Below are 12,768 nucleotides of genomic sequence, written 5' to 3'. Positions count from 1 at the left end.
TCAGAATCTTACAAGGAAACCAGATTAAATCAATCACAAAGAAAGCATTTATTGGTCTTGAAGCACTTGAGCATCTGTAAGTATTCTGCTTCACCAAACAAATGACTTGCTATTAGTATCAAAACTTTTGTCTCCCTATTTCAATTTTATTTTCCCAAGCTCTTAGTGTAGTCTTTGCACATGGAGGTGTGCAGTAAATGTTATTGATTTGATGTAATTTATTGGGTACTTCCTGTGTACAGGAGTGCATTAAGCCTCTCACCCTTGAGGTGCTTACTGTTCAATGAAGGGTAGATATAACACACAAATACATAAGCACAAATAATATCCAAACAAGAGATAATAATAATAGTATTGGTTAAGTGCTTACTATGTGCCGGGCACTGTACTAAGCACTAGGGTAATCGGGTTGGACACTGTCCCTGCCCCAGCTGGAGCTCACAGCCTTAACCCCCATTTTACATATGGGGTAACTGAGGCACAGAGAAGTCAAGTGACTTGCCCAAGGTCACACAGCAGACAAGTGGTGGTGCTGGGAATAGAACTCATGATGTTCTGTCTTCCAGGCCCATATTCTGTCCACTACACCAGCCTGAAATAGAAGTGTATTTTATTGTCTGTGTGCACAAATGCAGAATGCTAATGCGGGTGTTCTTTGTTTTCAGAGACTTGAACAACAATGCTATAATGTCTATCCAAGAAAATGCTTTTACTCAGACACATCTTAAAGAATTGTAAGTACTTTGTTGTTTTCACTAATATTCAATCCATTCTTTCCACCCTCCTCAAGGGCTACTCACTAGATAAAAAATGAAATGCTCCCAGATGTTCCTCAAAGAGAGTAAAATAGCAGGTAGGTTCCTTTCCCAGCCTAATGGCTTGATTCTATGGGAAAATTAATCATGTATAGAACAGTGCTTGGCACATAGTAAGTGCTTAACAAATACTATTATTATTAACATAATTATTATTATTATTAACATCTAGGCTGGGTGACACCAAGAACCTTCTGCTTGTTCCCTAAGCTACCATTCTGCTCTTACTGTTTTGGAGGATAGGAAAAGGAAAGCAGAGTTTCCTCAAAACTGCCCCATCCACGCAAACTTTCTATATGCTTTTTCTGATTCCTCCTTTTCCCTCTCATGAATTTCTCTTTCTTGGTTTCTGCTTTTAGAAGCTAATATACAAACTTTAAAAAAAAAAACTTGAAGGGGATTTTAGTGCTTGCCACTTGTTTCTGTTTTGTTCCGATTTGGATTTACCTTAAATAGTTAACTGTTACTGCAATGAAAGGAGCCCAGGAGACATGTCCAGCTCTGGGCTTGTCTTATGATGGGTCTGGCAGCAATCGGATTAGAATTGCTTTAATTGGTAACAGCACGAAAGCCCTGTTCTTTCTTAACTGCATGGTGCCAGATGTCAGTGTATCCTAGCCTTTCCTAATTGGTTTTCTTATTGAGTGTTGGGAAGTCCAGATTTATAACCCCTCCAGATTTACCAGATCATGAAAACTTAGAATTTTACAAATGAGAAGGCCCTCAACCAGCACCCAAGAAAAACATTAACTCAACATGGAAAGATGTCTGACTCCAACTCCCGTGAGAACCCATTTTTGAAACACTGACTAGTAGTGAGGAGAAAGGAAATAATTTGGCTGAATTTTCAGGAGTGTGATTGTGGAGTTGCATTGCTACCTCAGTCCTTTAGCCTTTTAATGATCTCATTGTGTCAATGCCACTTCCTTTCAGCAAAATTGAAGACAGAATTACTGAGTTTAGACTTGATAAATTTATCAGAAATGGAAGGGGTCATTATTAGAAGTGATCAGCATTCAGTAAGGCATGCCTATTTTCAATTAGTTTTCGTACAATAAGGAGTGCTAGGGGTGGAGAGTGGAGGATTTCTAGACCCTTTTTAAGGTGATTGATCAGTCATATCTCAATTTATTTTCCTTGGCAGGAAATTGTATTTGAGCTCTGGGCATCCTGCCAGTAAAACAGTGGTTTTTGCAAAATCCTTTTGTGCTATCAACCTGAAATCTGGTTCCCTGCAATCAATCAATCAGTTGTATTTATCTAGCACTTACCGTGTGCAGAGCAGTGTACTAAGCGCTTGGGGAGTACAGTGTTACTGAATTTGAGTCCATATTCCCTGTCCACAAAGAGCTTACAGGGTAGAATCTATACAGAATGTTTACAGTCTATAACCAGAGCATTTTCTGAATAGGAACTTCAGATATTGTGAAATCAACATAAAAATCTGACCTCAACTGGATGATCTTAAGCTATGATTGAGTTACACCAGAAGCCTTTTATGTGAGAAGGTGAAATCCACCTCCAAAAACCCACCTCCTCTGGGATGCATTTCCCAAAGAATTACTCAGCCATTTTTTTTCTGTTTGTTTTTGTTCATTTTCTCTATATTTTTGCTTTTACCCTAATATATCATTTTTTTCTCTTGCTTTCCCTGCATGTCAACAACGTGTGTTTTGTAAGCTCCTTGAGGGCTAGGGCATGTCTGCCTTGAAAGCAGCATGGCCTAGTGGAAAGAGCACAGGCCTGGGAGTCAGCAGACATGAGTGGCTCAGTGGAAAGAGCACGGGCTTTGGAGTCAGAGGTCATGGGTTCAAATCCTGTTCTGCCACTTGTCAGCTGTGTGACTGTGGGCAAGTCACTTCACTTCTCTGTGCCTCAGTTACCTCATCTGTAAAATGGGGATTAAGACTGTGAGCCCCACGTGGCACAACCTGATTCCCCTGTGCCTACCCCAGCGCTTAGAACAGTGCTCTGCACATAGTAAGCGCTTAACAAATACCAACATTATTATTAGTTCTCATCCAGGCTGTCACTTTCTTCCTGTGTGACCTTGGGGAAGTCACTTAACTCCTATGTGCTTCACTTCCCTCATTTTCAAAATGGGGATTCAGTACCTGTTCTCCTTCCTACTTCAAGTGGGAGCCTCCGGTGGGTCCTGATTATCTTGTATCTACCCCAGTGCTACGTACAGTGCTCTGTGCAAGTTGGCACTTAATGGATACTAATGAATGAATTAAGTGGAGAGAGGTGGCAAGAGTCAGCAGGAACAGCTTATTGGAAGTGGTTTCTTGTGAGGTTTCAGAGCCTCAGAACCAGATCCAGTATTGGTAGGAACTACTTCTAGTTCTTGTTGGAGCAAACTTTCAATCTCTGGAATCACCACAGATGGGTGTGTAGCCCTGATGAGAGGGATTTTGAAAGGATTGATCATTTCCAACCCCTCATTCTCTACTGAGGTGTTTCTAAACATTGGTTTCTAGTATTTCTGACAGGAAATAGTCACATAGAACGAAGAGTGAAACAAGTGATGTTTTCTTCTGTTTTGTTGTTTTTTCTTCCTTCAGGATGCTCAATACCAGCAGTTTGCTCTGTGACTGTCAGTTGAAGTGGCTGCTTCAGTGGCTAGTTGATAGTCACTTACAGCAGGCCGTGAATGTTAGCTGTGCCCACCCAGATTGGCTAGCAGGGCAAAGCATCCTGAATGTGGACCCTGCAGACTTTGTTTGTGGTTTGTATTTCTGGTGCTACTTATATTAAAGTTGGATACCAGTGTCAAAGTAGAAATTCTTCCTCTCTTCCCTAGAAGGCAGGCTGCCCATCTCCTGCACCTTACCTCTTGTTTCCTTGATGAACAACCTGGCCTAGTGGAAAGAACATGGGCCTGAAAGTCAGAGGACCTGGGTTTTAATCCCGGCCCCACCATATGTCTGCTGTGTGACCTGGGGCAAGTCACTTTTCTTCTCTGAGCCTCACGTCCCTCATCTGTAAAATGGGACTGAGTGCCCCATTTGGGACATGGACTGTTCCAACCTGCTTATCTTGTATCTATCCCACCGCTTAGTACAGTGCCTGGTACACAGTAAGCACTTAATAAATAATATTTTTAAAAAGTACCACTTTCTACTACTTGCTTAGGCCAACTGTAGGCCAAATTCAAAGGGGTTCCCTGTGTGAATATTGTTGCTTATTCTATCACCCTGCCTTTCTTAATGGGATAATGGTGTCTACCTTTGGGAGTGCAAATGAGTGTGGCATGATACACCGCTAAATTAGAATTGCCATTTTCATGTCTTAAGTTCTAGAACATAAAAGCATATTCCATATCTTCCTAAATGCCTACATCAGGCTTCTTAATCTTCATTCAAAACAACATAGGACTGGGAGTCAGGTCATCTGGGTCTTAAACCCGGATCTACCACTTACCTTCTTTGTGACCCTGGGAAAATTGCTTAGTACCTGTACCTCGGTTTTCTCATGTGGAAAATGGGGATTAAGTACTTTTCTCCTTCCCCTTGTTAAACTGCGACTCTGTATGGGAGAGGAAACATTTTCAATTCATTCAGTATTTATTGAGCGCTTACTATGTGCAGAGCACTGTACTAAGCGCTTGGAATGTACAAATCAGCAACAGATACAGTCCCTGCCCAAAGATGGGCTTACAGTCTAATCGGGTGAGACAGACAAAAACAATAGCAATAAATAGAATCAAGGTGATGTACATCTCATTAACAAAATAAATAGGTTAATAATATATACAAATGAGCAGACAAACACAGTGCTGAGGGGAGGGCAAGGGAGAGGGGGAGGAGCAGAGGGAAAGGGGGGCGAAAAGGGGGCTTAGCTGAGGGGAGGTGGTGGGGGGTGTAGAGAGGGAGCAGAGGGAAAAGGGGAAGCTCAGTGTGGGAAGGCCTCTTGGAGGAGTTGAGCTCTCAGTAGGGCTTTGAAAAGGGGAAGAGAATTAGTTTGATGGAGGTGAGGAGGGAAGGCATTCCAGGACAGCGGGAGAACGTGGCCCAGGGGTCGACGGCAGGATAGGCAAGAACCGGGGAAGGTGAGGAGGTGGGCGGCAGAGGAGCGGAGCGTGTGGGGTGGGCAGTAGAAAGAGAGAAGGAAGGAGAGGTAGGAGGGGGCAAGGTGATGGAGAGCCTTGTAGCCTAGAGTGAAAAGTTTTTGTTTCATGCGGAGGTTGATAGGCAACCACTGGAGGTCTTTTAGAAGGGGAGTGACATGCCCAGAGCATTTCTGATTATCTAGTATTATCCCAATACTTAATACGGAGCTTGGTATATTATAAGCACTTAAAGGACGATGATTATCAGTATTACAAACCCTCCCAAAAAGCGTGGGCAAAACAAATTGCCTTTCACCTTCAGTGACAATCCCAATATTCCTTTTTGAACTGCATTTTTTTTTTCAGCTGGGAGCACATACGGTCGTCATCTGAGTCTCATCTGATTCTCTTGTTTCTAACCCTGCTCAGATGCTTTGCATATGAGCGGGAGCTGTAGAGGATGAATTCTCCAGCATAAATTTTCTCATGCTTTAAGAGAACTAGGTGTCCAGGCATGCCCTGCATGATACAGCTGTAATATATTGCTCGAATACATGGATGTATCATGTGATGCACTTCCCCTTTCACTTATAGATGTTGTATTGGGATCCATTCCAGTGTCTGGAAAAATATAAAACTATTTTATGTACAATATTCTATACATCAATAAACTATTATCCTCAAAGTAATGCAAAGCATAACATCATATCAGTAACTAAAGCATTGTAATGTGATTATTGGTCTTTCAAGGGTGCTACAGAAGTAGAAATTTGTCCTGCTTACTTTTATAATGGATTTTCAACTTCAATGGTTTTTCTCATCTGATTATCTTTTACAGTGCTTAGCACGGTGCTTGATCCCTAGTAAGCGCTTAATCGATTAGTGAAAATTTTCACTGTACGTTTTAGTTAAACCGCAGCATTCTATTCTTTTTAAGCACTCAGTAGCAGGCTAACTCTTTCTGAACAACAACAGCAATAATAATGATGATTGTGGTATTTAAGCATGTAGTGTATGCTAAGTACTATTAAATGCTGGGGAAGATACAAGATAATCAGGTTGGTCATAGTTCCTGTCCTACTTGAGCTCATGGTCTAAGTAGGGAGAATGAGTATTGTGTCCCCATTTTTACAGATGAGGCGACAGGCCCAGAAACATTAAGTAACCTGCGCAGGGTCACACAGCAGGCATGGCAGTGTAGTAACTGACTCCAGGCCTGAGCTCTTTCCACTAGGCTGTGTTGCTTCTCCTTCTGAACATCTCCGCTCACCTTTGGTGTCCTCTTTTTATCACTGTCATCTTTTTTAATCATTTCTTTAAAATGTACCTGTTTTTGGAAAATTGATGCAAGACTTTTGCATCCAAAAACCTTAGCTGGTGATAGAATGATGATTTTTGTTTTAGCTTCAGCCATGACAACCTCTACCACCACCACCGCCTTTGGGGTGGGAGGGTTTCTCTGCCTCATCAGAGAGCGGCATAGAATTGGGGCAAGGCAGACGGGGCCAAGAACTTAGGAAGATTTCAGCGCCCCCTCCTTCCGCGTCCTGATCCCGTGTAGCTTTCATCTGAAGCGGAGAAGCTGAGCTTCCATTTTTATTCAGGAGGATGTAGGGGAGGCAGGACTTGAGAGCAGTTGCGCTAGGATTTCTCTGTTTCAGCTGAAAAGAGCCCAGAATTGGGCAGAAGAGATGGGGTTACTTAAATCACCTAAGGTATCTGCCCCTTCTATTCCGACCCAACTGTGTTGCCTTTCTCCTGAGACCCAGACCCTGGCCAAAGCGGAGAAGCTGGGCTGCAAGTCTTTGGGAAGCATGGGCCAAGGTCGGAGCAGGCAGGGAATTTGATTACCTGCAGCGATTGGATGTGATGACGGTGGTGGAAGGGACTTTGGGATATGAGCTCCATCAGTTATTAATGCATATGTATCTCTGGATTTTTTATATTATGATTCAGAACCAGAGATGATGATGATGATGATAGTGTTTATTGCCTACTATCTGCCTACTACTGGGCTAAGACCTGGAATAGACACATTACTTGTCTCGCACAGGGTTCACAGCCTGAGGATGGGGGACAAGTATCTAATCCCCATTTTACAGATGTGGAAACTGAGGCACAGAGAAGTTAAATGACTTGCCAGTGGGTCTCCCAGCAGGCAATAGGCAATGCCAGGATCAGAATCCAGGTCTCCTAAATGCCCGGCCCCTGCTCTTTCCAGTAGGAGTTATACTTGTATTAGAAAGTTAATAGTCTTTATCCATTTTGTGCCTGTAAAATCTGCAGAAGTGAGTAAAATGTAGATTTTGCCAACAACAGCGGTAACACTGGGGAGGGGATTGTCAGCGAGGATTCCATCCTAGATATCATCCAAGGTGCGGTCAGAAGGGTCTGGGTGGGGGAAGTGGTGGAAGGAAAGGATTGACCATTGGGTAGGTTGCCCTCTTCCTTCAAGCCTTTCAACTAACTGTGGAGTGATTGAGTATGAAGGAGTATCTGCACACTCATGAGGGTGTGTTTTCTACCTGGTGGTTATTCTTTTCATTTTTATGGGTTTTCTAAGGGGGTGGGTGGGTGTGTTGGGAAGGTTGGCAGTCTAACAGCCTTTACCTAAATTATTAGTTCATCTTACAACTGAAGCTTTATTAGCAGTTCAAAAAATAAATGCTCTAATACTTGTGCTTTTTTTTCCCCCCACAGATGATTTTCCTAAACCGCAGATACGGACACACCCAGAGACCACAGTTGCTTTAAGGGGAGTGAACGTGACTCTTACCTGTACTGCAGTGAGCAGCAGTGACTCCCCAATGTCCACTGCGTGGCGCAAAGACAGTGAAATCCTCTATGATGCTGAGATTGAGAATTTTGCCAGATATCGTCAGCAAGGTGGAGAAGCTCTGGAGTACACGACCGTCTTGCACCTTTTCAACGTGAATTTCACAGATGAAGGAAAATATCAGTGTATCGTCACTAATCATTTTGGATCCAATTATTCTCATAAAGCCAAGCTGACGGTGAACGGTAAGCAGTTGCGCTCTTTTGATCTTTTCTTTTTGGTCAAGAAAGCTAGACGTGGCTCTACAGCTTCCCACTGTAGGTGGTGTTGCTGGCTGTATTAAAATCACTGTACTCTTGAGGCAGATCCCTGGCTGAGCCAGTTTGTTCGCTCAAATTGTCCCCCGTAGATCCAAGCTTTGGCTGGGCAGGGAGAAAGAGGAAATGATAGAGATGGTTTTTACCACCATGTCTTCCTCATCTCCTCCAAACAAAACTTTAGCATTCTGCCTCAGGATACTCAGTGTGGGGTCACGACACTCTCCCCACCCCCAACTGGCTGCTTAGTGCATTCCATTTTTTGCTTTTGATTTCAGAAATTTAGCATTGCATCTAATTGGGAGCTGGGAAACCACTGTTAACTTACCTAACTGGGGGGCTATAGCCTACAACAGATAGCTGGAATGGTAGTCTGGAAGAGAATCTAGAAACTGTAGGTTTGTTGTTTGTTTTTTTTAAAGAAATTAAGGATGAGGCGTCATCCATGTAGCAAATCCATGTTCTCCTTCGTCCCTTCGCACTCCCCTTGCCAGTGAAGGTGGGAAGTGGCAGGTCCTTCATCTGGAGGACTCCTTTCTGAAGCGCTGAAGTTCCAAGTTTTCAAGTAAAGGCGAACTCACCTCTTGGTCCATAAATGGCATCTGCAAGGGCAAATAGGGCACGAAAGCATTCTTTCTGGTGTTGGGCTTCCAGTGCTTTCCCCATGTATTGATGTGGCTTTGCATTTCGTTATGGGGTCTCTCTCGACTTAGAGCTGCCTTCATTTCTGAAAACCCCGATGGACCTCACCATCCGCACCGGAGCCATGGCTAGGCTGGAGTGTGCCGCAGAGGGGCATCCAGTTCCTCAGATTTCCTGGCAGAAAGATGGTGGCACCGACTTCCCAGCAGCCCGAGAGAGACGCATGCATGTCATGCCTGAGGACGACGTGTTCTTCATAGCAAATGTGAAAATAGAAGACATGGGGATCTATAGCTGCATGGCCCAGAACACTGCCGGAGGCCTCTCGGCTAATGCTACGCTCACTGTGCTAGGTAAGCCTGTCTCGCGACTGATGATGATGTCAAGCTGCTTCTCTCCTCGAGGCTTCCTCTTAACCTTATGGAGGACAAAGTCCCCAAGTTGGGGACGACCTCCTCTTCCTCACCAGCCTCTTCCCGGAAGGGATTTTGCCTGCCTGTGGAGTGAAACTGGCTAACCTGGTAGGAGAGGCATTGTACTGTCATGGAAAAGCAGTAGGGTTGGAGTCAGGGTAGAAGATGACCCCCAGTGAAAACCCTTGTTGTTCTGTAAGCTCATTGTGGCAGGGGGCGTGTCTACCAACTCTGTTGTACTCTCTCAAGTGCTTTTTACGGGCTTTGGAGTGAGGGCTCATGAGTTCGAATCCCTGTTCTGCCACTTGTCAACTGTGTGACTGTGGGCAAGTCACTTAACTTCTCTGTGCCTCAGTTCCCTCATCTGTAAAATGGGGATTAAGACTGTGAGCCCCACGTGGGACAACCTGATTCCCCTGTGTCTACCCCAGCGCTTGTACCCACTGTACAAATATATTGTTGGTATTTGTTAAGCGCTCTGCACATAGTAAGCGCTTAACAAATACCAACAATATATTTGTACAGTGCTCTGCACATATTAAGTGCTCAATAAATACCATTGATCTTTCAGGCCTACTATTCCCCTGTGTGCAGGCTGAATTCCTTCTGAGAGAAAAAAATCATTTGTCCTTGTTTTAAATGACCCTGAATTGGGGCATCCTTTTTTTTTTCTTGAAGGTCACTCCCATGGTTTTTTAATACTGATGCACAGAAAATTTGACAGGTATCGGAATAATTTTCCATGGCCAGGTTTTTTATTTGTCAGCAGAGCTTGAGTGCCTGCTCTAGGAGTATTTCTTGAACACCCAGTTTGTGTAGCTCACTATAATAACAATAATAATAATGATGATGATGATGATATATAAGTACCTACTATGTGCCGTAAACTGTACCAGGTGCCAAAGTGGATACAAGCAAATTGAGTTGGACACAGTCTCTGTCCCATGTGGAGCTCAGTCTCAATCCCCATTTTACAGATGAGGTAACTGAGGCACAGAAGTGACGTGATTGCCCAAGGTCACACAGCAAACAAGTAGCAGAGCTGGGATTAAAACCCATGACTTTCTGACTTCCAGGCCTATGCTCTATCCAGTAGGCCATGCTATACTATAGAAGGTACTTGGAAAGTACAGAATAAAGAAGTGACATGAGCCTTCCCCACAAGAAGTTTGCACCCTTATTGGGTTGTGAATTTTAAATTTTAAGAGAGATTAGTCATTTGGGGGGGCATGCATTTATGTATATGTGTGTGTATATATTCAGTGTATTCACCCACAACAAAAGTCACAATGAAAATACTTTAGGTTTTTGGAAGAGCTTTACCCTTAAAAAAATTTGTTTGCGTTCCTCTTGTTTAGAAACCCCTTCATTCATCCGCCCTCTGGAAGACAGAACCGTAAGCCGGGGAGAAACCGCAGTGCTGCAGTGCATTGCTGGAGGAAGTCCGGCCCCTCGCCTCAACTGGACGAAAGATGACGGTCCTCTGATGGTCACAGAAAGGCACTTCTTTGCTGCAGCCAATCAGCTCCTTATCATTGTGGATGCTGGGCTAGAAGATGCTGGGAAATACACTTGCATCATGTCCAACACCCTTGGGACTGAGCGGGGGCACATCTACCTAAATGTCATCTCCTCTTCAAATTGCGATTCCTCTCAGAACAGCATTGGGCACGAAGATGACGGCTGGACGACAGTTGGCATTGTCATCATTGTTGTGGTGTGCTGTGTTGTGGGCACCTCCCTGATCTGGGTCATTGTTATTTATCATATGAGGAGGAAAAACGAAGACTACAGTATCACTAACACAGGTAAGGGAGATCCAGAGCTGACCAGTTGCTTAGGTTATAGCAGGGTTCTGCCGCTGAGCGTGAAGCTATTTAAGAGACCTTGACTCTTAAGTCCGGAGCTTCTCTGATTTCCTTTGTGTCACTGCTGGTTTGGAGGGACGATAAGTTGGTGTTAGTCTTCCTGAGTGCCAGTTTTCTATCAAAGAGTAGAAGAGTACTCTTAATAATAGAAATGGTGTGCTGTTCACTCGCATAATTGTCTCCACTGCATAATTCCCCCACTCCCCTCCCTATTTCTGAGGGAGGGGTAAATGGTTATTTTTGTAAACAGTGATAGTGGCACTGGCTGGGTTAGAAAGAGGAGTTGGGTCAGAATGTCAGCCGATACATGCCTGGGTCAGGAGAGGATGGGGGCGGGCGGGGGTGTTAGTATAAATTCACTGAGTCCTTGGTTTATGCAGCACTGGGAAGAGTGTGACAGTGCTGAGAGAAGCCCTCAAGTCCCTTCTTACCCAATTCTTCCTCCCCCCCCTTCCTTCTCCACTCCCTTTTTTGCCAGACTCAATTCCCCATGTAATAGTCTCCCCTCTACACCTCCCCATTGTCTGGTTGCCATAAAGTGGGGCGTTTATGGGCGTGATTATGGGGCGTATCCCAGAGCACATAGTGGGGGCAGTGACAGCATCATCTCTGATGACATCCTGTGCCTCACAGCATTCTGGCTGCCTCACAAGGAGGCCAGGAGTAGGGATCTATACGCCTGTTACCCTGGAATTTCAAAAGGAGGGAAACCAAGTTGTCATTGGCAGAGAGTGGGAGTGAGTATGGTTTTGGTTGGGGAGGATGACTTTTTACAGATGTATAACAGGGTGAAATTTTGATGCCAATTTGCAGTGTTCAGTTGATGGAAATGAGTCGAGGTGGGCAATGTAGCCTATCTAAGTCTAAAGAAATGTACCTGGCTGGTCAGTGGCATAGGCATTTCAGCAGGGGGGTGCTACTGGATGTATTTTGGTATGCGAGGATACCACAGTCAGTGGAGGGCATTTTTTTCCCCCTAAATATAATTTTAAAGCTAGTTTAATATCTGTCTTTACATGTGTTTTTCCAGAGGAAATGAATTTGCCTGCAGACATTCCCAGTTATCTGTCTTCTCAAGGAACGCTTTCCGAACCACAGGAAGGCTACAGTAACTCTGAGGCTGGCAGTCATCAGCAACTTATGCCTCCCGCTAATGGATATGTGCACAAAGGCACTGATGGTAATCACTATTTGTTCTCTGCCGAACTGGAATACAACCAGTATTTCTTTACGAAAGATTTTGAATTTGTATGGCCTAACAATGTGTTTGTCTTCTTGAGTGTCTTGCAAAATTCCGTCTTAACTGGTCTGAAACAGATTTGGGGAGATAAATATCTCACACTCAGCACTTTCTGTCAGACATGCCAGCCGATCAGACTGTTGGATGAAGGGTGCTGTCTCCCTGCCAGCCTCCCAAAGCAGTTTTTTTTATTTATCATCTCCTGGAAGACAGTGTGGAGATGGGAAATAAAATCTTACCATGGCTCTTTGCTCCTTTGCTTTACTTTATAAGCCAAGGGTTAATTAAAACCTTGAATTTGGTTAGCACTTGTTTTTAAAGGGCTTTGAAATGAATTTTTTCATTGTAGCCTCAACATCCATTGTGGTTGGGAGATGTGGGTATTATCCCCATTTCCCAGATGAAGAAACAGAGACTGCAGTTAAGGGTTGTATCGAAGGTTACCCAATAGACCAGTGGCAGAGCTGGAATGAGAACATCGGCCTCTTGACTCTTGCTCTCTCCGCTAGACCATGTTGCCTCTCTTTGCATTTTTGGGGTGCCGTGCCAGTCTCTTCTCCGTTCCTTTGTACGTTATTTTACATGCCAGGCAGGGTTTGGTGTCTTTCACTCTGTCAGGAATATTCTTTTTCTTGTGTTTTTCATT

At 44.0% G+C, this 12,768-nt stretch overlaps 1 protein-coding gene across 1 annotated transcript in view; it reads left to right on the top strand.

Annotated features, from left to right (window-relative positions):
- Window positions 1-12,768, top strand: part of LRIG2 (leucine rich repeats and immunoglobulin like domains 2) — a 39,196-nt gene that overhangs the window by 23,114 nt on the left and 3,314 nt on the right. The window contains exons 10-16 of the mRNA XM_029069336.2: window positions 5-76; window positions 666-734; window positions 3,380-3,543; window positions 7,567-7,887; window positions 8,673-8,954; window positions 10,373-10,822; window positions 11,913-12,062. Of these exons, the coding sequence (XP_028925169.1) occupies window positions 5-76; window positions 666-734; window positions 3,380-3,543; window positions 7,567-7,887; window positions 8,673-8,954; window positions 10,373-10,822; window positions 11,913-12,062 (1,508 nt within the window). The remainder of the gene's footprint in view (window positions 1-4; window positions 77-665; window positions 735-3,379; window positions 3,544-7,566; window positions 7,888-8,672; window positions 8,955-10,372; window positions 10,823-11,912; window positions 12,063-12,768) is intronic.

Source organism: Ornithorhynchus anatinus, chromosome 7 (assembly GCF_004115215.2).
Source record: "Ornithorhynchus anatinus isolate Pmale09 chromosome 7, mOrnAna1.pri.v4, whole genome shotgun sequence".
Classification (NCBI taxonomy): Eukaryota; Metazoa; Chordata; class Mammalia; order Monotremata; family Ornithorhynchidae; genus Ornithorhynchus; species Ornithorhynchus anatinus.
The sequence above is the reverse complement of the archived record's forward strand: the minus strand, read 5'-3'. Positions and strand labels throughout refer to the sequence as shown.